The 25,356-nt window shown below is 37.0% G+C and overlaps 1 protein-coding gene across 2 annotated transcripts in view; it reads left to right on the top strand.

The window, feature by feature from the left end:
- The first annotated feature begins 1,127 nt into the window (after positions 1–1,127).
- The window catches only part of pde9aa (phosphodiesterase 9aa), a 29,449-nt gene continuing 5,220 nt past the window's right edge, over positions 1,128–25,356 (top strand). Inside the window, exons 1-12 of one of the 2 annotated variants that reach the window (XM_081368189.1) lie at positions 1,128–1,361; positions 5,716–5,786; positions 5,900–5,977; positions 7,714–7,757; positions 9,291–9,345; positions 9,509–9,579; positions 16,046–16,130; positions 19,634–19,694; positions 20,849–20,923; positions 21,268–21,354; positions 23,530–23,634; positions 24,062–24,144. In XM_081368189.1, coding sequence (XP_081224315.1) covers positions 1,299–1,361; positions 5,716–5,786; positions 5,900–5,977; positions 7,714–7,757; positions 9,291–9,345; positions 9,509–9,579; positions 16,046–16,130; positions 19,634–19,694; positions 20,849–20,923; positions 21,268–21,354; positions 23,530–23,634; positions 24,062–24,144 — 878 coding nt within the window. In that variant the 5' untranslated portion in view covers positions 1,128–1,298. Of the gene's footprint in view, positions 1,362–5,715; positions 5,787–5,899; positions 5,978–7,713; positions 7,758–9,290; positions 9,346–9,508; positions 9,580–16,045; positions 16,131–19,633; positions 19,695–20,848; positions 20,924–21,022; positions 21,098–21,267; positions 21,355–23,529; positions 23,635–24,061; positions 24,145–25,356 lie in introns of both variants that reach the window. The other variant, XM_081368190.1, reaches the window with a different exon arrangement.

Here is a 25,356-nt window from a genome sequence, read left to right as displayed (position 1 = left end):
TGTAATGTTGCTGTTTGAGCATAAACAACATCTGCAAAATTACAATGCTCAAAGTTCAAAGCAAAGGGAGATATTTTTTTTAAGGACTACAACAAGCGGCTGGTAGGGACTACACGACATTCCTCCAGGGTTAGTGACATCACCAACCCTAGAATTTACATAAACCCCGCCCCCTGAACACGATTTATAGATTATCAAGTCAGAAAATGCTAATCAATGACTAGCAGATACACATAAGCTACATAAATTCATCAATTAACCATTCTATTCATGTTGTCACTTCTTGAGTCTCTCCATCTTTCTGACTTTGGTTTGAACATAAAAGGCTAAAAGTTTTTAAAATATTCAGTGCATGTCTGTGTGAGTGGTGCAAGCTCTTGAAGCTCCGCCCCCTGTGCTACGAGCAGCAGCTCATTTGCATTTAAAGGGACAGACACAGATGGTGCGTTTTTGCTCACCCTCAAAAAGTGACAATTTTAACATGCTATATAAAAATATCTGTGGGGTATTTTGAGATAAAACTTCACATACACACTCAGGGGACATCAGTGACTTATCTTACATCTTGTGAAAAGGGCATTATACCACCCCTTTAATTGGCAATTGTTTCAGCTACTCACAGTCAGAGCTACTTTTCGCACAGCAAATGGCGTAGCTATGCAATTTCCCGCGAGATCCGACCCGATGACAGCTCTCAAATATAAGTCATTATTATGTTTACAAAGTGTATTTTGATAAAGGCACATTTGGAAAAAACAAACAAACATTTGTTGCACTTTCTCAGTAATAACATTTTGGAATGCCATAATCTGATAAATTAGCCGTTTTTCGTGGCTATTCTAATAAATTAGCAGTTTTTCGTGGCAAAATCTGCTAAGAAAATAAGTGAAATTACTTTCACATTTATGTTTACTTCATATTAGAAAACGAACTAATAGGTTGTGACATCTTATGGAATAAAAAAATGCGAGTTTAATATTTCAGCCATAATACGCATAGGCTCTACTGCTGTATGCATGACCCTTTTGGTTTCACACAATGCATCCTCGCGCGTTCTTAGGGCTCGGTTACTATGGAGATCATAAGGGGAGCGCGTGCTTTTCTTCTCTTTTTGCGCGTGCTCTAGTGGGAGGGAAGGTGGGGGGGCGATGAGTTGAGAGATCAGTGGCAATGAGCACTGCGTTATTAAATCTCTTCCATTCCACAGAAACAGTCATAACTTTACCTTAGGTCGGTCACGGAGGCACTGCGCGGAAGCCGGTAGTCCAGGGCCGCGTCCGGAGCGAGAGTGGAGCGAGATGGGCAGCGCGTCTTCGGCGTATCGGGTGATATACCTGGACGTGGAGGGACGGAGTCAGAAGGTAAACGCTCGAGAGACGCGCAACTCTCTCCACATGCATGGCATTGTGTTGGGGGAAAACTAAAGACTGCACAGTATAACTGTTTTTCGAAAGTTAAAAGCTATTTTATTATATGTCGGTTCATGTTTATGTGTATTATGGATGTTTTTTTTTTTTTGCTAACTGAAGGATATTCAAACACAATGATTTCTCTAAAACTGGTTTGTTGTGTGTAAAGGATTTTAAAATTTTCCATTCTCTTTTGGTAAACTATTATACACTAATTCTGTGCTGTTATTTTTGGCCTACTACACACACACACACACACACACACACACACACACACACACACACACACACACACACACACACACATATATATATATATATATATATATATATATATAAAAATGAACTATAATTTCATAAAAAGTAAGAATAAAACAAATTTAAAATAACAACTCCACTTAATGCGAACCTTTTAAGGACAAGTGTCTCTTTTTAATCACTTTATCTTTTGTTTTGATTGGTTTATTAGCAGTGAACAATCTTTAATATTGAACCCTGATACCATGCTTTTATTCCAGAAACAACTGAAAATCGATATTTGAGAACTAGAGAAAAATTAAATTCAAAATTTTAATTTACAGAAGAATGTTCAATTCTCTTTTTAATGAACAACGTTTTGTGTCTTGGCCTTGATGAGAAAGCTAAATGAACTGTGAAGCTGTCAATGCTGTTATTTTAAAGTACATCCTTGCACATTTCAGTTAAATTCCATTCACACTTATTTGTATAGCGCTTTTCACAATACACATTGTTTCAAAGCAGCTTTACAGAAAATACATGTCTACATTACTAGAGTGATCTGTTATCAGTAGTGACTGTGTCCAAGTTATGTATTTCAGATATGTATACAAATCACACAGTTAGTAATGTATTAACTTAAGGCAGAAACAATGAGCTTATTGAAGTAATGATGAATACATGTTTGTTAAATGATTAGGATATATAGAAAAAATGTAGCCTCGGTGCATGTTAAAATGTTTACATTTTCCCATTACAATGTACAATTTAGATATTAGCTTAAAGAGTGTTTAAAATCTTAAAGAAATTTTATTTGAAAACTCACCTTTTCAAAATGGAAAACCCAGAAATGTGCAGACTGATTTGACTATATGGCTCTTGGAGATTATTGATGTTACATTATAGGTTTTCTGGTTTTGCATTTACTCTCGATTTTGCGCTGCGTCCCAATTCTCCTACTTGTACTATGCCCTAAAAGCATGTACTTTTGTGAAGAAAAGGTAGGCTACATCCTTTTGAGTGTGTACCAGAATAGTAGGCAAGCTTTGGGACGTACTACATCATCATAATTGCGTCTTTAACGGACAGCTGTCAATCATCTTGTCACAGTTAAAATCCTCCACATTCAGTTCATTTAATCTCCTACCTTTTCGGAGAGAATAGGAGCACGTTGACTCACGTCGTGAGTCTTTCATGCGGAGAGGAGACTCTCCTCCGCAGTTTGCATAATGATGCATTTAGAAGTTAATGACCAAATCTTCACAATGCTGTTTCAGCTGAAATATAATGTGGATAACATTGAATAAATCTCTTTTCGTCAGGTTAGATACTGATCATTAATCACTCAAAGCCCTTTATCTAAACCTTCACTTAACAGTCGGAATCTCACATCTGTCATGTTTGTAGTTTTTTACACTTTTTAGCGGAAAAAGTAGACCATCCGGGTTGAATACTTATTTCAACATGCTACGATTTGGGACACGCTAATTCTAATTTAGGATGGATATGCGAATTGGGACGCAGCAATAGTGTATATGAATCATTTTTCATAATAGTCCCTGATCTGCATTTGTGAATTGTACATTTCCTCTTCCACTGTTACTCACACACTCTTTATTAGTTAATACTTTTAATTCGTTTTCACACATTACCCTGTATGTGATGCTTCGCCATGTTATAAAACTCAGCAAGTATCATATTTTCTAGAGTCTGTCTCAATTCTGTCAAGAGGTTGTAAGTGAACAGCTGGTCTGATTTCCTTTAAAAATGTTTCTAATTAAATAGATAAGACATGGCTGATATATAATCAGTTCATTTACAGGTATCCAAGTGACAGTCAGTTGTTATCGTCTGACTGCTGTATGTTTGATGGTCACACTTTACATTAAGTGTCATAACTACTACGGTGTGTAATTGCACTATACATTATCTTGTTAAATTAATGGGGAACAAATGACAGTGGTTGCCAGAAACTCACTGTAAAAATACAAAGACAATGTTTCAGGTATTAAAGGATGACATATTGGTGCCTTCATATTTTACAACATTTAAACATATTTGAAAAACATGTTTCTATATGCCTATTGATTATAGCTGTTTAAGGTTTGTTTAATTTGGGTTTGAGGTAAACTCTAGGACAGTGGCCCTCCTGGAGCAGGATTGGACACCCCCGCATTAAAGTGAAAAAAGAAGTACATAGAAGTTTAAAAAAAAATGATCTGACCAAATAATTAATTGCAACAAATTAGTGTGCTTTGCATACATTAGAGTAATATCAGGGTTTTGTTCTATTACAAATGCGCATCTGCTCGCCATTGTTCAGCTTTGGCAATGGGACAAAAACGAAATAATCACCATATAAAAGCCTAGAACACAATAAAAAACAAAAGGACATTTTAATGAGCAGATCTGTGTGTATCCACTCCACTATCCACTCACACCTTCTGCACACATATTACAGGAGGAGTGGCGAAATGTGCATGACTAGTGCAACTGTATGTCTCCGGGCCTTTTTCTAAAATCTCACATAGTCCTTCGAAGCTGCTAGAAACTTCTCTCCATTGCTAAAATTAAGCTAATATAGCTGATTTATTTTTGCTCTGCGATTGGTGGGACATCATTTTATTGTCTCTATTCTCCAAGGTTGTTAGTTGCGGGTTTTATGTTTCATCTTTGACGAAGTGCTCCATTAGAAGCTCTTTTTTAATAAGTATTTCTCATATCTCTGAACTCAGAACCTGCAGTCGGATTATAGGGAACAATTCCCCCTTTCTCTCTCTTTCTCCCACTCTTTTGCTCATTCTCATCTGTCTTTCGAGCTCTAAGTCTTATTATAGTTCTCTCTCTTTTTTCCACTTGTTTCATTCTGTCTGTCAGCTGCACCCCCTTCATTGTCTTTTTTTGTGTTCGTCACCTGTTTTTGCCGTGTCTGCTGCGTGTGCTGTAAGTGGTTCAGAGGACTCAGGGTCAGGACTCACACTACATGCGAATGATAGATGTCAGCACTTGGCCTTGGCTTTGTGCAGAGTCTCGAATAGTCAGTAAACTATCATCTGTAATGGTCAGCATCATAAATAAAAACCAGGAAGATAATCATAGTCACACTGATTATACCTTGTATAATTTTTTTAAGCAATCATTGTAGTTTTTTTTTTAAAAAGGCGTTAAACTATTATTATTATTATCTCTGTAATTACTTTTTCCTAATTTTGAAAGATGTCTGCTATTTTTGAGCTTGCTGCCCACACAGAATTTTTAATTTTAAGAAATTGTTCGTTGAACTTCTTCATAAGCGTGTAAAAATAATATTTTCAATTAATTTTGCATTTATGTCTACCATTTGTAATTTTACAACATTAAACTGCTGTCTTTAATACTGTCCTTAATCATTACCATCATGCCATGCATTTTTGAATATTCGCAGAATACATTATATTCGGTTTAAATGGAATGATAATGAAAATTTATCAGAGAGCAGCAGAGAGACTATTTGAAAATAAGAAATGTAATTAATTTTATGATTTAGACATCACGGTCTGATGCTTTATTAGGTATCATTACCGAACTGTTTAGTGTTTGATCATTTTATTTCAGAAATAAATTCATTTTTAAATTCCATGTGAATTGTCATGTAACCTGTGTTGACAAGTCCAAGGCTCCACATTTTTCTGTCACACACAATGATGTATGATGGTAATGACATTTTTCACTTTTTGGTTTCAAAGTTTCAAAGCAGCTTCACATTAATAAACAGAAAAAGAACTGTTGATGATCTAAAATATATCAAATTTTAAGTCAGTTTCAGTGATTGATTTATTTCAGTTCAATAGCAGTGCCGATTTACTTCAAGTTAGTGTCTTTATCCAGCTCAGTTCAGTCAAATTTTGTTCTCATCGATCAAAATTGCAGTTTCAGAACAGTTAAATCGATAATATTTTGAATATTAATTGTGTTTCAAACCCCATGATCAGATCTTTTCATCTTCAACATAGCATGAAGTTTTATTTTTCAAGTAGTGGCCCAAAGCAGATTCGTTTTAGAGATACTGAACAGACTTTGTGTTTCTCAGGTGGTTTTCAGCCGTTTCTGCAGCCCATGTGATATAAAGGAGTTATTCTGCACTGCCACAGGGCTCTCCAGGTACAGTATGATGCGTGTGTGTGTGTGTGTGTGTGTGTGTGTGTGTGTGTGTGTGTGTGTGTGTGCACTTTTGAAGTGCTCCCATATTTAGTGAATGTGTCTGCTTCTGACAGGAACACAACCATTTCCCTTCTGGACTCAACAGGAGCAATGGTCTCCATCGACCCCACAATGCCAAACAACTCAGAGAGGTAACTTAGCAATCCATCCCATTCATAAACTAAAATTCAATGCTTTTTAACTTTAAAAGTGCCTTATACACATGCAGTGGACTTCTGAATCAGATTGACACACAAATGTCTAGGCCTAAACAACATTTAGTTAGAATCTCTACAGACCGATTTAATAGCAAATGATCCACCATAGAGTCATTTTATTTTACTTTTTTTCTTCAGGATAGCTCTGAAAAGTGATCTTAAAAAAATAATACTCCCTGCACTTTTTGGAGCATTGAACTGTCTTAGCTTGCGGTCCCTGTTTTTGTGAACAGCAAACACTAAGGGCCCTATATTAACGATCTGAAACGCAAGTGTCAAAGCGCAAAGCGCAAGTAACTTTGTGGGCGGGTCTTGGTGCTGTTGCTATTTTCCCGGCGGGATAAATGACTCTTGCGCCAGGCGCAAATCTAAAATGGGTTGGTCTGAAGAAGCTTCATTATTCATAGGTGTGGTTTGGGCGTAACGTGAAATAAACCAATCAAAGCGTCATCTCACATTCCCTTTAAGAGCATGCGCGCTTGTTCTAAAGCGGATTCCTATTATAACGGCGGATTTGCCAGGCGCGCGCCAGGAGCGGTTCACAGCCGAGGAGAGCAACGCTCTCGTCAGGGACGTTGGGGATGGAGAAACCCACCCAAATTAACTTCGGTTAAAAAGGCGTATGATAATTTGGGTAAATGTGTAAGCTAGATGTATGCTTTTATAATAAATTGTCTATCTATCTATCTATCTATCTATCTATCTATCTATCTATCTATCTATCTATCTATCTATCTATCTATCTATCTATCTATCTATCTATCTATCTATCTATCTATCTATCTATCTATCTATCTATCTATCTATCTATCTATCTATCTATCTATCTATCGTAATAATGTATGATTTGCAAAAATGAAAACTGCTGCTTCTGTGTAGATGAGAGAATCAAAGTGTATGCGCGTTGTGCACACGCTACATTGATTATGGCCAAGCATGCGCCCTTAAAATAGCATATGAATAACATGCGCAACGCGCCACTGACTTTAAACTATTTTTTCCTGGTTAGTGGCGCAATTGTTTTCTAAACCTGCAAAATAGCATGAAGGAACGTTTGCGCCGGAACACGCCTCCTTTTTTGCGCTGAATCGCCCAGGGGAGCGCAAGTTTATTCCCTAGTTTAGCGATGTGCTTCTGTGGAGGGAAAAGCGCGCTTTGCGCGGGTGCAAAATAGGAATGATACATGCGTCGGTGTACAAAGTCAATTGCGCTGGGTGCAAGATAGGGCCCTAAATTTTAGAGATTTTATAATATAAAACCAATGATCCAATCTTTACACCAATTTGCAGACACACTCAGGGAAAAAATGGACACACATAAAACATAAAGACACGGTTCAAACATTCAGAGGTGAGACGCCCAGTAAAGTAGTCTACTGTCTGTGCCTTATCTGTTGGTTATATGGAGATCTGCCCTACATGCTAGACAAACAATGGATGGCGGCCAGAAAAAGATAAAGGGGAAGTCACTCTCTGAGAGTCTAAGTGTGTCCATTCACCGGTCACAATCACAACCGACTGCCAAAAGAGTAGACACCTTGGTTAGTAATGCTACAGAAAACAGCATCTCTCTGAGGAGTAACTTGACTGCCATTTAGGCAGAGGGGGACGTGTTTTAGCGTGGCGCCAACTGCTTTGTAATTACGTTTGTGTGTCCCGGTGTTTTTGAAGGTCACCGTACAAAGTGGTGCCCATAACTGGCGGACAACTTGCAGGTAAGTGTCAGATGTTCTGCATTTTATGTCCTTTCACATACCCTAAATGTTTATGCATGTATAAATCATATGTTCAACACTGTGCTTTCACTGATGGTGTTTACATTCCGATCGAAATGGGAAAATGGGGTTTGTTTTATTATGAAGACTGAAAGAGCTCTAGAGTGATCACTCATATGTTCTCAAATCTCCATAAATGGAGTGTGTGGAAAGCTGCGTGTGAGCACAAGAGCGACTCCATTTATCATTGTGGGAACACTCCTGCAGCGGGGGTGGACTGCAGTCTTTTCAATCTATCTGTGTTATCATGAGCAGAGAAGTGATTATAACTTTTTATTGATTTTAAAGCAAACTCAGATGTACAAGTTCCTTTTTTTGGACAGATTCTCTGATTCATCTGCATTCCAAGGCTATTTCTCAGTAGATTTATTGTCAACGTCATGTAGTTTCTCTGCTTTGTTTTTCAATATCCCATCAGTTATGCACAAATACTGTGGGTAGTTTTGAAATAACATACTACCATGATACAGTTTCTGCAGTATATGCATTCTGTGCATAGGATGCACATTTTCTATGTGCATATTTTGCGACTATTTTGTGAAAATCAATAGTATCAGAACACTTATATTATTGGTGAAGAAAAAACACATGGAAAAATCTGAAAGTGTTTATCAATTCTCACTCTATATAATTGTAAGAAGTCACAGTTTCTCTGATACAAGAATGCCAGGAATATCTGATATATATTTGGACTATTTGGAGTTTTTATTGTTTGTTGCAGGATGTTTCATTCATTGTACATGTATTGCTTATTTTATTAAAGGAACACGCAGACTTTTTGGGACTTTAGCTTATTCACCGTATCCCCCAGAGTTAGATAAGCCCATACATACCCTTTTCATCTTTGTGCGTGCCGTAACTCTGTCTGACGCACCCACCGCTAGCCTAGCTTAGCACAAAGACTGGAGGTAAACGGCTCCAGCTAGCATACTGCTCCCAATAAGTGACAAAATAACGACAACATTTTCCTATTTACATGTTGTGATTTGTATAGTCACAGCGTGTACGAATAACAAGGAATAACACTCCGCAGAAGTAGCAGTGCTTCGCCTTCTGAGAATATAGTTCCCAGTATGTATACGATTAGAAGATGGCTGTGTCTCATGTGACCTTGTTATTTGTACACGCTGTGACTATACAAATCACCACAGTAAATAGGAAAATGTTGGCGTTATTTTGTCACTTATTGGGAGCAGTATGCTAGCTGGAGCCGTTTATCTCCAGTCTTTGTGCTAAGCTAGGCTAGCGGTGGGTGCGTCAGACAGAGTTACGGCACGCACGGAGATGAAAAGGGTATGTATGGACTTATCTAACTCTGGGGGATACGGTGAATAAGCTAAAGTCCCAAAAAGTCGGCGTGTTCCTTTAAGTCTAACAGGAGGAAACACAGATATATAAAACTGTTAAATAGGCTACATCATATATCAGTGTTTGGCCATGATTATGAATATAAATTGTTTTCTCTTCTCTCAGATAAAGAGGAGCTTTTCCAGAATGTACTGACCCAGGTGGCAGAGCAGTTCTCCAGGTATTGTCACCATCTCTGTTTCTGTATTTCATGTTGAATTTCTCAGCTAATTCACAATAAACTTCCTTTGATTGAATTTTGAATCGTTTTGGTATTTCAAGGATGAATGATCTTTGTATATTTCTCTCCATCTGCACCGGTCTGCCTCGCTGCTCTCCCCAAGGGCATTTAAAATCAACGAACTGAAGACTGAGGTGACGAATCGCCTAGCCATGCTGGAGAAGAGAGTGGAGTGTGAGTTTTAAACTGTTTTCACCCAATATCTTGTCCAGTGTTTTGCTAATGGACAGAAGGCTAGAATTGAAGGGCTAAACTTCACAAACAAGACACGATAAAATCTGCTCACAGTCATTTTGCAGCGCTTTCAAAAACAGTAGTGAATTATAGATAACGTTCTGCTATACCCAGTGCAGATTTGAGGAAGTAGATATGTTTTGTGTTTGATTTATTTAAGAGCTATTCCATACCACAACTAATATATAACTCAAATAGTCAAGTCAAGTCAAGTCATCTTCATTTATATAGCGCTTTTAACAATGTAGATTGTTTCAAAGCAGCTTTACAGAGATAAGCGTATAATTTAAGGTAACAGAGATTGTTTTGGCTTTATAGCGGTTCTTTAATAAAGTTATTTTCCAGCTAAAGTTAGTTTTGATTGATTAGCTTCCGTCGCAAAGATCATTTGTTGTTAAATTAGGGGCCGATAAGACGACACCATTCTCTCTACACAGACTTTAAACGCGAACCTGTGAGAAACGCTGATGGCGTTCACATGCGCATTAAGAATTGGTTCTATAGTTATGTGCGTTTGAATATATGTACGCAGGTTTGGAATTCCCTACAAACCAAGCCTAAACAAAGTACTGGCGTTTCCTTATGATTTTGATACAGAATTTTATTTTATTTTATCAATTCGGGGTATGTACGCAAATTGAGTTTTCCCGACGACGCTTTATCTGTAGAGTGGTAGAGGGATCCTCCATAGGGAGAGACTAGTTGGCACTTCAGCACTGCGTTGGATCGGGTCCAGGCGAAGGTCCTTCATCAGATCTGGATACGACCTGGATCCGGCAGGCTGCGGGAAAACCCCGGGATAAACAAAGACACTAAAATTAGCGTAGATGCCATTCTTCTTATGATGTAACGAGTACATCAGGATTTATGGGAAGTGTTCCCGGTTCCGGCTGACCTAATCTATGCAGCATAACATTAAATTATAGAAGTCTATAATGTATTATGACATGCTAGGTCAAAGAGATGTGTCTTTAATTTAGCTTTGAACTGACAGAGTGTGTCTGCTTCCCAGACAATGGTAGGAAGACTGTTCCAAAGTTTTGTGCTACATAGGAGAAGGATCTACCGCCAGCAGTCGATTTTGATATTCTAGGTATTATCAACTGGCCGGAATTTTGAGATCGCAATAGACGTGAAGGACTCTTAACTGCGTTAAGAGCTCGCTCAAGTACTGCGGAGCTAAACCATTTAGTGCTTTGTAAGTGATCAGCAATATTTTAAAATTTATGCGTTGTTTAATAGGCAGCCAATGCAGTTTTGACAGAACCGGGCTAATATGGTCATACTTCCTGGTTCTGGTAAGAACTCGAGCTGCTGCGTTTTGGACCAGCTGTAGTTTGTTTATTAAGCGTGCAGGGCAACCACTCATTAGAGCATTACAATAATCTAGCCTTGATGTCATGAACGCATTAACTAATTGTTCCGCATTTGTCAATGAGAGCATATGGCGTAATTTAGATATATTTTTAAGATGAAAAAAAAATGGTTTTACAGATACTAGACACGTGACTTTCAAATGAAAGATTGCTATCAAAGAGCACACCCAGGTTCCTAACCGACGACGAAGACTTAACAGAGCAGCCATCAAGTGTTAGACAGTATTCTAGGTTATTACGTGAGGAAGTTTTTTGTCCAATAATTAGAGCCACTCTGATAAGATTCTGTGGATAATATGTATTACTTTACATTATGTGGTGTAGATTTAATTTTATATTTTTGTTCACTCGCATATCATTCACATGTATAAGGCATGTATTTGTAAAGGAAAGTTATTCATTAGCCTTTCACACTTTATATTTTAGAAGGCTTGGTACCCAGCTGAAGTGTCACGTGCGTCCGACTATCAACAGAGCCTGTAAATTAACATACAGGTCACAGTTTGATATTCAGATTACTGTTTCTTTGCTCCTTCTGTTTCTATAAGCACACTAAGGTGCAAGGGTGCTTATTCTCATGAACATAATTTTTTTTTTAATTGCTTGATTTGTTTTTATGATGACATCCATATTAATATATACTACCATTCAAAAGTTTGGGGTCGGTAAGATTTTTTAATGGCGCTTTTCCACTGCATGGTACGGTACGGCTCGGTTCGGTACGGCACGCTTTGGCGCTTTTCCACTGCATGGTACGGTACGGCTCGGTTCGGTACGGCTCACTTATGGCGCATTTCCACTGCATGGTACGGTACGGTACGGCTCGCTTCGGCTCGCTTTAAATGGTACCACCTCTGTTGAGGTTCCAAGTGTACCGTACCGTTACTAAAATGTGACGTGAAAACACTGAAGATCACTGATTGCTCAGACAGAATCGTCACTACCAGTGTCATTGTATTTGCGACACGAGACCGTGCACGAGACAAACCCGCTAGATTTACAGTAAATAGCCAGTAGACAACAGCCAACGCTGTAGTTTCTTGCAGTTAAAAAGTTTCTTGCAAACTGTTTCTTGCAGTCAGGGGCGGCGCCGGATAATTTTTAACGCATGTGCTGAGGGCACACACGTGCGTATGTATATTAAATTCAGCAATCAAATATTCAAAAAGACTTAATAATAATGTTATTTCTCTCTATAGGCGCGTTTACTACGAATATGGCGATCGTCAACTTCATCTTTGCCAGGCACTGACAGAAAACACTATTTTATAAATAAAAATCAATGCACGCATCCCCGGATTTACAAATGCACATCTTGCTTGTTGCACGCACATTATGTCTAAATAACGAGCTATTATGTTGAAATAACATTATTATTAAGTCTTTTTGAATATTTGATTGAATGCTGAATTTTGCGCTTGTTCAGTTTAATAGGCCTACAATTACGCCTATATATAGCCTATACTAAATGAGCAAAACTTGGCCACAAAATATTTAATATTCAATTATTTTAATGATCACAATTAAAGTTGTAATTTTATTAAAACGCGTGCACTGATTTTTATTTATAAAATGGTGTTTTCTGTCAGTGTCTGTGCATGGCAAAGATGAAGTTGACGATCGCCATATTCGTAGTAAACGCGCCTATAGAGAGAAATGCACATAATGAATTATAAGAGAGTAGCCTATTTCTTTTTGTTTTGAATTATTTCGTTTAAAGACATTTCAAGCTTTGTGTATTTGAGGATGTGATGTTTTTTCATCAATTGTTTGATGAAAAAAATATTAATATTAAGATACAATTTATACAAAACGAAATTCACTTTAAAGAAAGGCTTTCTACAAAACAAAACTTAATGAAGTGGTCAAAATTATGTCCGACTCGCTCCATGTCTCTCTACTCGTGCTGTTCACTTTTCATAATCAACATAGGCAGATGGAAAAAAGTAACATAACATTAACTAAATGCGCTTTTTTAATGGCAGTAGGCTAGTTTAAAACAGTACATTAGGCCTAGACTCTCTATTTGTAAAGATTGCTGCACATTCATTTAATTCTGAATTTTGCACACACAAGTTGAAAGGCATTTGTTCAAATCAAGTTCACGGATAATTGTGCGTGCATTTATTAATCATTATGATACTAAAATCATAACAAAGTAGGCTATGCTATGTACAAAAAATCAGATGAGCCCAGAATATGAACGCAACGTTTAATTACACGTTAAGAATTTTCCTTCCATATAGTAAACCATTATAAGAACGTTTAATTTAATTTAAAAACATCCACATGCCGAGAATCAAGAGCACCATCCCCTGTGTTGTGCGTTTGAAATGTGGCGCGTTTACGATGATGTCATGGCAGTAGAGGCGGCAACTATAACGATCAGTCCCACCCAGTTTGAAGCGGTACTAACTGCAATGGAAAAGCAACCGAGCTAAAGCGAACCGAACCGTGCCGTACCGAGTCGAGTCGTACCACGCAGTGGAAAAGCGAAGCGAGTCGAACCGTTCCGCGCCGAGTCGAACCGTACCGAGCCGAACCGTGCCGTACCATGCAGTGGAAAAGCGCCATAAGTCTCTTCTGCTCACCAAGGCTACATTGATTTTATCAAAAATACAGTAAAAACAGCAATGTTTTGTAATATTATTACAATTTGAAATAACTGTTTTTTATTTGAATATATTTTAAAATGTATTTAAAAAAAGCTGAATTTTCCTCATCGTTACTCTAGTCTTCAGCATGATCCTTCAGAAATCATTCTAATATGATGATTTGATGCTCAAGAAACATTTCTTATTATTATCAATGTTGAAAACAGTTGTGCTGCTTAATAGTTTTGTGGAAACTGTGATATTTGTGTACTGCTAAATAGAAAATTCATAAGAACAGCATTTATTTGGAATAGAAATCTTTTGTAACATTATAAATGTCTTCACTGTCATTTTTGATCAACTTAATGCATACTTTTTAATGTTATTATTAAGTACAAGTGGCAGTAATGTCCTGTAGCACATAAGCAAACATACTGCCTGTTATGAGTTCACATTTGTTTAAACATTTGCATGTCTCCATGCAATTCTGTACAGGAAGTAAAGACGTGGAGCTATTTTCCCCTCATTTTCCTTTCTTTGCTATCAGATTTTTAAAAGTGAAGGAGCTAGTGTGCTATAGCATCCCTAAACTAAATTGCAACAATGCTAATTGTTTTAAAACATTACCATTGGTAAGTAAAATGGCTACAAACTCACACCATTGGTTAACCCAATGTTGGTGTTTTGGTCTGAATGGAATGATAAATCAAATGGCGCTGTTTCAATAATGCAGTGTTAACATTTCCTCAAATTACTTTCTTACAGCTGTCTCTGTAAGTTATGCTGGGATAGAAGATGTTACGTCAACACTGAAAAATGTTACATTTACATTTGACAGATGCTTTTATCCAAAGTGACTTGCATTGCATTCAAAAGTAAACGTTATCAGTTCTTGCTTTCCTTGAGAATTGAACCAATGATATTGGTGTTGCTAGAACACAAATTTTATGAATTTTGAAGCATAAATGTAATCAGCAGAAGTCAAAAGGCTTTAAACGACCACACCGTGGTCGCTTGACTTCAGCGTCACCATTACTAAGCCTCCGACTCTTTCAGTCTTTGTTTAAAAACCTTTGCCCCGAAAGTTCGAGTTATAATAGTTTGCAAGACCGTGATTATAAACACAACAAACTAAAAGCGAAGATGAGTTTATCTGTTTGGCTGATGACATTTAATGTCCTCAACAACCTTGTAGTGCCATTTAACCACTTGTTAGTAACTGGATTTTCAAGTTGAGTAAAAGCTTTTAAAAATCCCAAGAGGGAATCATTGATGTAGAATAAAACGTGAAAATATCTTGAGCTTGTGTTCACCACAGACCCTATTTCAGGCATTTAACCAAAAACTCATTAAAAAAACCCACTGACTTCAAAGACAATGGAACTGGAAGTGTAAAAATGCTAACTTGTTTCTGGGTTTTGGCCTATAAAAATACGTCATCCCTCAACACTATTTGTGGAATCTATTGTACAATGATTCAGAACTAAAGGGTTAGGGGCAGTTTAATGGCAATATTTGACTGTAGCAGTCTTTGCGCACTAGTTGTTTTAGTTAGTTAGTTGTTGTTTGTATTTTATTGACCAGCCTTGGCTGAAAATTGGTCTTTGGCCTAGCCATAGAATCACAATACATTTAACAATACACAACATCCACTTCAACATAATAAGCTAAAATATTCACATTCCCTACCCCTTATTCAAAAGACCTATTGCTTCAGTAAGTAATAATGCTCGATGTAACATCACCAGAGACTAGGATTCATTCCATTGCAGCACAGCTGTGTGTCCATATAAATCCAAATACAGCCATGATGTAATGAGTCACCAAGGCGATGGACCCTGACCTCTTCATAAGTTTGAACTCTTCACCAGCCTCATGTAATTTAAGGTGATTTATTACTGTGCGCTGTCTATAAACAGAATAGTTGCAGGAAGTCCAGATATTATATAATGTGTATAATTACACAATAAATTATACAATGTGAGTCCAGAGGTCTTGCATCTAATCAAACTATACAGTACTTTTGCTGCAAATTAATCTGTTAATTTGATAGAAGCAACCAAATTAGACAGATGCCAACGTGGAAATGTTGTGTGACATATGCTCATTCTCAAACCAACGTTGTGAGGAGTAAATCAAAACAGCTGTCAAATAGGTGGTCTGTCCAAAGATGGTCTAGCTGTCAAAGGTGATTTGCTCGTACTTTAGACCAGCAGCATTATTTCGGACAATGGAAGCGTAAAGCTAGGCATTAACTGGTGTCAGATGTCCTTTTTATGGCTCAACAGTCTGTGTTTGTGTAGGAAAACCATGACCATGTTCTCTAGCTCGTTTCCATATTTTCTGTCTGTTTGGCTCACTTAAAATATGTAAATCATCTGTCATAATCCTATGCATAATGTATTCTGTTTCCGTCATTTTCCTCTGTCTCTTCAGTGGAGGGGATGAAGGTGGTGGAGATCGAGAAATGTCGCAGTGACATCAAGAAGCTGCGGGAGGAGATGGCCTCCAGGAACAACAGGTCAGTGACCTTATTGCTCGTTCTGGAGATATTGGAACATCATTACCACAACGGGAAGTAGAACGATATATTTGGTGTAGGTTATAAATGTATAAATGATATAATATAAACGATATAAATGTAGGTTGAGACTAGACTTTATACTTCAGGAATTTATTTGATTGTGACGTTACATGAAATCAGGTGGTTGGAAGGGTGGAGGTGAAAAGTAGGAGTTACTTGGTGATGTCAGCCAAACATGAAATAATTTCCCCCACGAACATGGATTAAAGGGGTCCTATTACGCTTTTCCACTTTTTCAACTTTAGTAAGTGTGTAATTAGTAATTTAGTAATTGCTTAAGTAATTGCTGTTTGAGCATTACAAAGATCTGCAAGTTTACAAAGCTCAAACTCCACTCATAAGGGAGATATTTTATTTAACAGAATCCCCTTTCCAAGAACTACAACGAACGGCTCGTTTGGACTACAATGTGATTTTTCTGGATCTTATGAAGTCATAATGTTCCTCATTTAAATAATGTGTCCGGAATTTGCAAAAAAGGTGCTGGTTGAGCTGCATTAGAGAAGACAGTAGCCGCGTTTCCATTACCCTTCAAATTGCGCAAATTGAAATTGCGAATTGAAAACGCCCAATGGAAACACTTGGAAACACACAATTTCGCAAAAACTCCCATTTATCCCCAAAAAGGTTTAACGCTCGCATGAGGTGGTTTTTCAAGCAATACGAAAAATAAATACTTTGCAAAACTGCAATGGAAACAGTTTTTGTGCATTTACAGGTCACATGACGTAGATGAATCGGTATGTTTGGACAGAATATGAGACAGAGTTCTTTATTAAATTCATTTAAGACAAAAGAATTACAGGAATAATGGATTCTAAACCTCAAATAAATGCCACAATCAAGACCTCCAAGCAGATATGAGGGAGAAACACCCAGAAACACCTCATATGTGCTGCTCACAAGTATAATAAGGGTTGTTTCTTACCATTAATGCTTGGAAAACACACATGCATCTCCTTCGATTAATAAAAATGGCTAGTGCAGTGACTGGGAGAGCTTGTCGACATTTAGAAAAAAATCGCAAAAGTTTTGCGCAAACCTGTTGACGGCTGAAAAAGGCTGACGAACTTAGAGTGGTTAAAATTTATTTTAAACACTGTTGCTGAACATTATAATTTCAACATTTATCTGTGCGCTGCACATTTTATGGAGAACAGCTTGTTTTCTGTTGCTATTGTGAGCTCTTGCTTTTGTAAGACGGTTCACCGCTCCTTAGGAAAATTAACCATGGTTTTCTGATCGATTACTGTTTGTATTACCTATAGTTTTCCGACAAATATCATGATTAAATGGTAGAGAACATCTTATCTATAATGTATAAGAAAATTACAAAAAACACACCACTCTGAAACATCCTGTGAAATCCGTGCTTGCAAAGTCTGTGCATGAAATCCATTCTGAACGATCCTCTTGTTCATTAACATTGTCAGGGTCTGAATTGGTTTAAAATAACCTTAATATTTACACTAGAGAAGAACTCATTCATATGGAGGGGCATGACATTTCCAGAACGCGCGCTAAGCGCTCCCAATCACAACACACTGGGCCAGCTAACCAATCACAGCACATTTCGTATTTCGGAAGGAGGGGCTTCATCGAAATCAGCATTGTTTTTGAACAATCAAACATATTCTAGTACACCCCAAAAACAAAATCAAGACTTTGTAAAAGGGCAAAAGTTTTGATTTTATGTTGAAGTGGACCAAATTCATTGGCCTTGCACTAAAAAAGAAGGTATCTAAATTGAATTGAATGTGCACTTGTAGTGTATTTCAAATCTTAAACGTATATAAAAAAAACAAAAAAAAAAAAAACTGTACTAGAAGATAATATAATATTAATTACGTAACAGGCTCTTTAAGTGTACTTAATGAGAGTACACTTTCACAACTGTTTCTTAACACAGTTAACAAGTGCACTTTGTAATTAATGTCAAGTTTTACTTTAAAGTATATTTTAAACCATTTTTTAATTATCTTGTGTTGTGTTCTAAAGATTCAAGTACAGTAGAGTGTTGACTAACATACTAAAGCACATGTAAAGCACTTGATTATAATTTTAACTGTAATGTGTTATTTAGTATTGCAATAAAATTAATCAAACGTGTTTTAAATGTACTAAATTGTAACTTCATCATTACAAATGTGTAATTACAAATACATTTAAATACATGACACAAATTTCCACAGAAATTACTTTTCTTTTTTTAATTACAGAATATTTAAAAAACATTCAATATTTTAATATTGAAATTACAGAAATTTAAACCATAATACATTTTAGTTTAATTGCAATTAAAGGGTCAGTTCACCCAAAAATGAAAATTCTGTCAGTAATTACTCACCCTCATGCTGTTCCAACCCCGTAAGACTTTCGTTCATCTTCGGAACACAAATTAAGATATTTCTGATGAAATCTGAGAGCTGGATCACTCCTCCATAGGTTTCTCTGTAATTGAAACTTGTCGGCCCAGAAAGTTAGTAAAGACAATGTTTAAAATAGTCCAAGCAACTACAGTGGCTCAACCATAAGTTTGGGCCTCTGTGTGGGCCTCACGTAGTGTAACAGCGCAGCGCTTCTGGGTTGTACGTCAGAACGTAGTCTCACTATTGGCCGACGCTGGTCATGTGTGTGATGCCGGCCAATAGTGAGCCTACGTTCTGACGTACAACCCAGAAGCGCTGCACTGTTACACTACGTGAACTCACTCAAGAGGCCCACACAGAAAAAAATGAATAGTTGATTAAAGTCGTTATTTTTTGTTTTGTTTTTGCGCACAAAAAGTATTCTTGTCGCTTGATAAACTTAAGGTTGAGCCACTGTAGTCACTTGGACTATTTTAACTGTCTTTACTAACTTTCTGGGCCAGCAAGTTTCAATTACAGAGAAGCCTATGAAGGAGTGAGCCAGCTTAATTTGTGTTCCGAAGATGAACGAAAGTCTTACGGGGTTGGAACAACATAAGGGTGAGTAATTACTGACAGAATTTACATTTTTGTGAACTACCCCTTTAATATGCAATTAAGTGTCTTAAAATTTACAATTATATTATTTCAATGTTAAATATCCCTTTTAAAAGTATCCCAAAGTGTATATCTATTGCAGGTGTGTATATCTATAGCAGGTTATTCATAGCACTGTCCGTACTGCTAACTTTAATGAGAGGAGAATTAAGAAGCAGCCCAGTTGTCTTAGTCAGCTCTTGTTACTAACAGATGAGGTCAGGTCTATTCCCTTTTGAGTCTTAATGAGCTGACATGGCTCTCACGTGCTCTCTTATTAGTGAAGGATCAGATTCTAGATGAATCAAAGATACCTGTATGTTCTCAAGATACTCTCTTTGAGAGATGTTGACATGGTTGTTAAAAGTGAAAAAAAAAAACAGCATCTTCGGGTCTAAAGCAACTGAGCCCCCGTCTACTTTTTTAACTTTACAGCAGTTTCCTAGATGACAACAAGAAGTTAACCACTCGCAGAGATGTGCCTTCATACCCAAAGGTATGTAAATGGCAGATGTGAGCAAGTGTTTGTAACGTTTTTATTCATTATTTTGTATACTTATTGTGCTTAAATAATTTGATATAAGTCAGCATACACAGCACCATTTAAGGTAAGAAAGGTTTAAAGGGATAGTTGACAAAAAAAAAGATTTAAAACAAAAAAATAATATATATACAGTATATATATATATATATATATATATATATATATATATATATATATACTGTTGTACAATTTTATGTGTGTATGTATATATATATATATATATATATATATATATATATACATACACACATAAAATTGTACAACAGTTTCCACATCTTTTTTCACAGTGATGGTAGGCGTGATAAACAAAAACAAAACCTAAAAAAGAACTGTAAAAGTAGTCATGATTGAAATCTCAACCAATCTTAACAGCATTTATATTAATTTTTTTAATGTCATTATTTTTTAAATATTACAGAGAAAATATAATTTGTGCTCTTGATTTCGTAAATTGGGGCCATGTTGTACCAATTTTAACGTTTTTTTATTGTAACGTTGCTATGATTTAGTAAACTTAGGGAATGAATTATAATTTCGTGCGCACGATTTAGTAAAACAAGGGAACTAATTATTTTATCGTACGCATGACTTAAAACGGGAACAAATTTTTATAGGCTATTGTTTGCACGATTTAGTAAACCGAAGGAACGAATTATATCATAAGCAAGACTTAGTAAAATGAGGGAACAAATGATTATATCATAAGCACAACTTAGTAAAATGAGAAAAGGAATTATATTGTGTGCACAATTTAGTAAAAACGAGGGAACGAATTTTATTGTGCATACTATTTAGTAAAACGAGGGAACAAATTATTATATCGTGCACCGATTTAGTAAAATGAGTGAACGAATTAGTACAATGTGCTGACGTATTAGTAAATCATGGGACTGATTTGTTAATTAGTTGACACGATATACTTTTTTTAAATGTACTGTATGCACATGTGCAGGACTCTGTTGGATATGGTAAAGAGCTGTGTGGAGATTTCGTAAAAATAAAAAGAGCATACAGGTTTGAAATGGTATGATGTAAATGTAATGTACGCAATGGCCACAGCCAGGCGTTGGTTATCGGGGGTTAACTGGGAGCTCTGTCGCCTGCAGTACATGCTCTCCCAGCAAACCATAGATGCCCTCAGAAAACCCACCTTCGACGTCTGGCTGTGGGAGTCCAACGAGGTAAGAGCCTAACATGCCACTGTTTTGTCTTTCTCCTCTTTCTCTCCCCTTGCTTCTTCTCTTCTGTGTCTGTTGCTTGTGTTTGTGGGGCTTGTGTAGTACCACCTCTCACAGGGGACAGTAGAAGCTTTGAGGCAGCCAGTCTTCGATGTGTGGCAATGGGAACCAAACGAGGTGAGGATCGGCCAAAAGAAAGATGCAGAAAATAACAATTCTACAGAAGTTGATGTACCAATGACAATGCACATGATGCATGAATGACGCCATGGGCAAAATGACTGACCTGTGACAGCCACATTTTTTGTACGGCTGAAAATGCTATCATCAGTGTGTTGTGCTTTAAGATGCTGAGTTGTCTGGAGCATATGTACCATGACCTCGGGCTGGTAAAGGACTTTAATATTAACCCCATCACACTGAAAAGATGGCTGGTAAGAAAACTATACTTTGAAATATTATTATTATTATTAATTTATTAATTATTTTTTTATTTGGAGAACTATTTTATTTGACTTTTTCCAAAGAAAATTCATTTTCACCCAAGTCAAAAGAAGAAAAAAAAATAAAATAAATATATATATATATATATATATACACTCACCTAAAGGATTATTAGGAACACCTGTTCAATTTCTCATTAATGCAATTATCTAATCAACCAATCACATGGCAGTTGCTTCAATGCATTTAGGGGTGTGGTCCTGGTCAAGACAATCTCTTGAACTCCAAACTGAATGTCAGAATGGGAAAGAAAGGTGATTTAAGCAATTTTGAGCGTGGCATGGTTGTTGGTGCCAGACGGGCCGGTCTGAGTATTTCACAATCTGCTCAGTTACTGGGATTTTCACGCACAACCATTTCTAGGGTTTGTGAAAAGGAAAAAACATCCAGTATGCGGCAGTCCTGTGGGCGAAAATGCCTTGTTGATGCTAGAGGTCAGAGGAGAATGGGCCGACTGATTCAAGCTGATAGAAGAGCAACTTTGACTGAAATAACCACTCGTTACAACCGAGGTATGCAGCAAAGCATTTGTGAAGCCACAACACGCACAACCTTGAGGCGGATGGGCTACAACAGCAGAAGACCCCACCGGGTACCACTCATCTCCACTACAAATAGGAAAAAGAGGCTACAATTTGCACAAGCTCACCAAAATTGGACAGTTGAAGACTGGAAAAATGTTGCCTGGTCTGATGAGTCTCGATTTCTGTTGAGACATTCAGATGGTAGAGTCAGAATTTGGCGTAAACAGAATGAGAACATGGATCCATCATGCCTTGTTACCACTGTGCAGGCTGGTGGTGGTGGTGTAATGGTGTGGGGGATGTTTTCTTGGCACACTTTAAGCCCCTTAGTGCCATTTGGGCATCGTTTAAATGCCACGGCCTACCTGAGCATTGTTTCTGACCATGTCCATCCCTTTATGACTGCCATGTACCAATCCTCTGATGGCTACTTCCAGCAGGATAATGCACCATGTCACAAAGCTTGAATCATTTCAAATTGGTTTCTTGAACATGACAATGAGTTCACTGTACTAAAATGGCCCCCACATTCACCAGATCTCAACCCAATAAAGCATCTTTGGGATGTGGTGGAACAGGAGCTTCGTGCCCTGGATGTGCATCCCACAAATCTCCATCAACTGCAAGATGCTATCCTATCAATATGGCCAACATTTCTAAAGAATGCTTTCAGCACCTTGTTGAATCAATGCCACGTAGAATTAAGGCAGTTCTGAAGGCGAAAGGGGGTCAAACACAGTATTAGTATGGTGTTCCTAATAATCCTTTAGGTGAGTGTATATATATATATATATAAAAGAAAATTTGGCCGATTAGCCTTGTCAGGCGCTGTGTAGGGTATAGTAAGTGCACAATCACAAGGGATAACAAATTGAGTTTTTAATAGTACATTCCACTAGGAACATGTAGGAGAATCACAGGGAAGAAGCTCAGGAAATAACCACTCTTAACATAAACAATACCGGACAATGAAACAAAGGAAACTGAGAGCTTAAATAGAAGGGAGAGTAATCAACTGAACAGAAACAGGTGCGTAGAAACAGAACCAGAACACAATGAAACTAAACCAAAACAGAGCATAAATGTTACAGGCCTCCTGCCATAAAATATATTTGTGCAATACAATTAAGTCAGTTTAAGTCAAATGTATTTATACAGTGCTTTTCACAATACGCATTGTTTCAAAGCAGCTTTACATAAAAAAAAAAAAATGTTTAAGAGAAAATTATAATTATATCTTCTTTGGATAATGTGTAATAAAATGAAAATCTATCGTATATTTTTATTTAGAGAACTATTTTATTAGACTTTTTCTGAAGAACATGTGAGTTGTGGATAGTTGCTTGATGGTTTCAATGGTGTTTTGTGTGGTTGCCAGATGGTTAAAGAAAAACTAACTTGTGTAAAAAATGTAAAAATTATATGTACAATACAATTCCAAGTAAGATTTATTTATATAGCGCTTTCAACAATAAACAATACACATTGTTTCAAAGCAGCTTTGCAGGAAATACATTTTTTGGACAATGTGTAATAAAGAAAATAATAAAATAAAATAAAGTCCTCTCTTTCCATTTTCAGCTTTGCATCCATGACAATTACAGGAACAATCCTTTTCATAATTTCCGCCACTGCTTCTGCGTCGCTCAGATGATGTACAGCATGATCTACCTCTGCAACCTACAGGTATAGATTGCATTATGTCTTACAATATATATTTTTGTAGTAATTGTTTAATTATGTGTCGAAGACATCTTTTATGCGCCGTAGCCACCTGTTTCTTTTGCTCAGGAAAGTTCGAGCAGCAGAGGTAGATTAAAGAGAAGTGGGAGGTGAATGAAAGAGACTGAAAGATAGCGAAGTGATAAATGAGTGATGTGTGGGGGTGCAAAAGCAATTCTGCTGCTATGAAGACACTTTCACTCTTCTCTCTGTGCTTGCTGTTGCCATGGATGTGTATTAAGAGGCCATTGGATTAATTATCCGAGCAATTACAGGCTGAGCTATTAGTGAGGAAATTACTTGCTTTAGTTTAGCAGTGTAGGAGAGCTGGGATACATGTGCAGACCCGGCCTCATGATCACTGCCGGTCTTGTTGTTCTGTGTTTTTCAGGAAAAGTTCACACAAGTAGATATTCTTATTTTAATGACAGCAGCTGTGTGTCACGACCTGGATCATCCTGGGTACAACAACACGTAAGAGCCTCAATCATTTATGTTTACCAGCCATGAAAATGAATACTTTTCTTCAGCAAGGATGCATTAAATTGATCAAAAGTGACAGTAAAGACATTTATTATGTTACAAAAGAGTTCTATTTCAAATAAATGCTGTTCTATACATTCACATGCATCACAAACCATATCGGTTTCCACAAAAATATTAAGCAGCACAGCTGTTTTTAACATTGATAATAATCTGAAATGTTTCTTGAGCAGCATGTCAGCATATCTGGGGAAAAAAATCAAATGGTAGAGTATAGATTGGTAAAATTCCACTACATTATAGTTGATGTTTTGCCATTTAAAAATATGTCACAATATTACTGTTTTACCATATTTTTGATCAAATAAATGCAGCCTTGCCTTGATGAGCATTAGAGACTTCTTTTAAAAACATAAAAAAAATTGTACCAGCTCCAAACTTTTGAACGGTTTTGTATATATTTGTGTACCTAAAACACATTATTTTGCGCTTTTTCAGACGACAAAAGGAGAAAAAAAAAAAAAAAAGTGCTCGCTCTCGCCCGTGTAATGGCAGTGAATAGCGACCAGCATCAAGCTTTTTAAAAAAGATGCAAGATGTCGAATGGTCCCATGCGACACGTGTCATATATTTGAAGTGTTCTGGGGGTATACTGTGCTCGACGTGCACGTTCATGAAACTGTATTATCAATTAAATTATTAATTAAACTACTATTACTATTAATAAAAAAAGTAACATACCGTAAAATGGGTTAAGAAAGCTCACATGCTCCTCATTAGTTAAGTCAAAATTATCCACTTTCTGTTTGAAAGAGTCCAGAATCTCTTCGGAAAAATAGTATGCCAAAAGTGTAGAATGTCTGAATACATAGTAGGCGAAAAACAGTAGGCGAAAAGTCCTCAGATGACCTACTACTTCTGCCGAGATTCTGAAGTGTGCATTGGATGGACACTTTACTATCCCATGAGGCCACAAGAGGGCATTTATAAATGGCAGTGAAGCGACACAACTGATGTGGTAGGTCATGTGACAGTAGTGTGGCGGTCATGTGACAAATACAGTACCTACTCAGATAGTACATGATTTCGGACTGAGTGATGGAATATGCAACATGTTTATTTTAGGGTAAACTGGACTTTTTGGGACTTTAGCTTATTCACCGTATCCCCCAGAGTTAGATAAGTCCATACATACCCTTTTCA

The sequence above is a fragment of the Scardinius erythrophthalmus genome (assembly GCF_964197995.2).
Source record: "Scardinius erythrophthalmus genome assembly, chromosome: 6".
NCBI lineage: Eukaryota > Metazoa > Chordata > Actinopteri > Cypriniformes > Leuciscidae > Scardinius > Scardinius erythrophthalmus.
The sequence above is the reverse complement of the archived record's forward strand: the minus strand, read 5'-3'. Positions and strand labels throughout refer to the sequence as shown.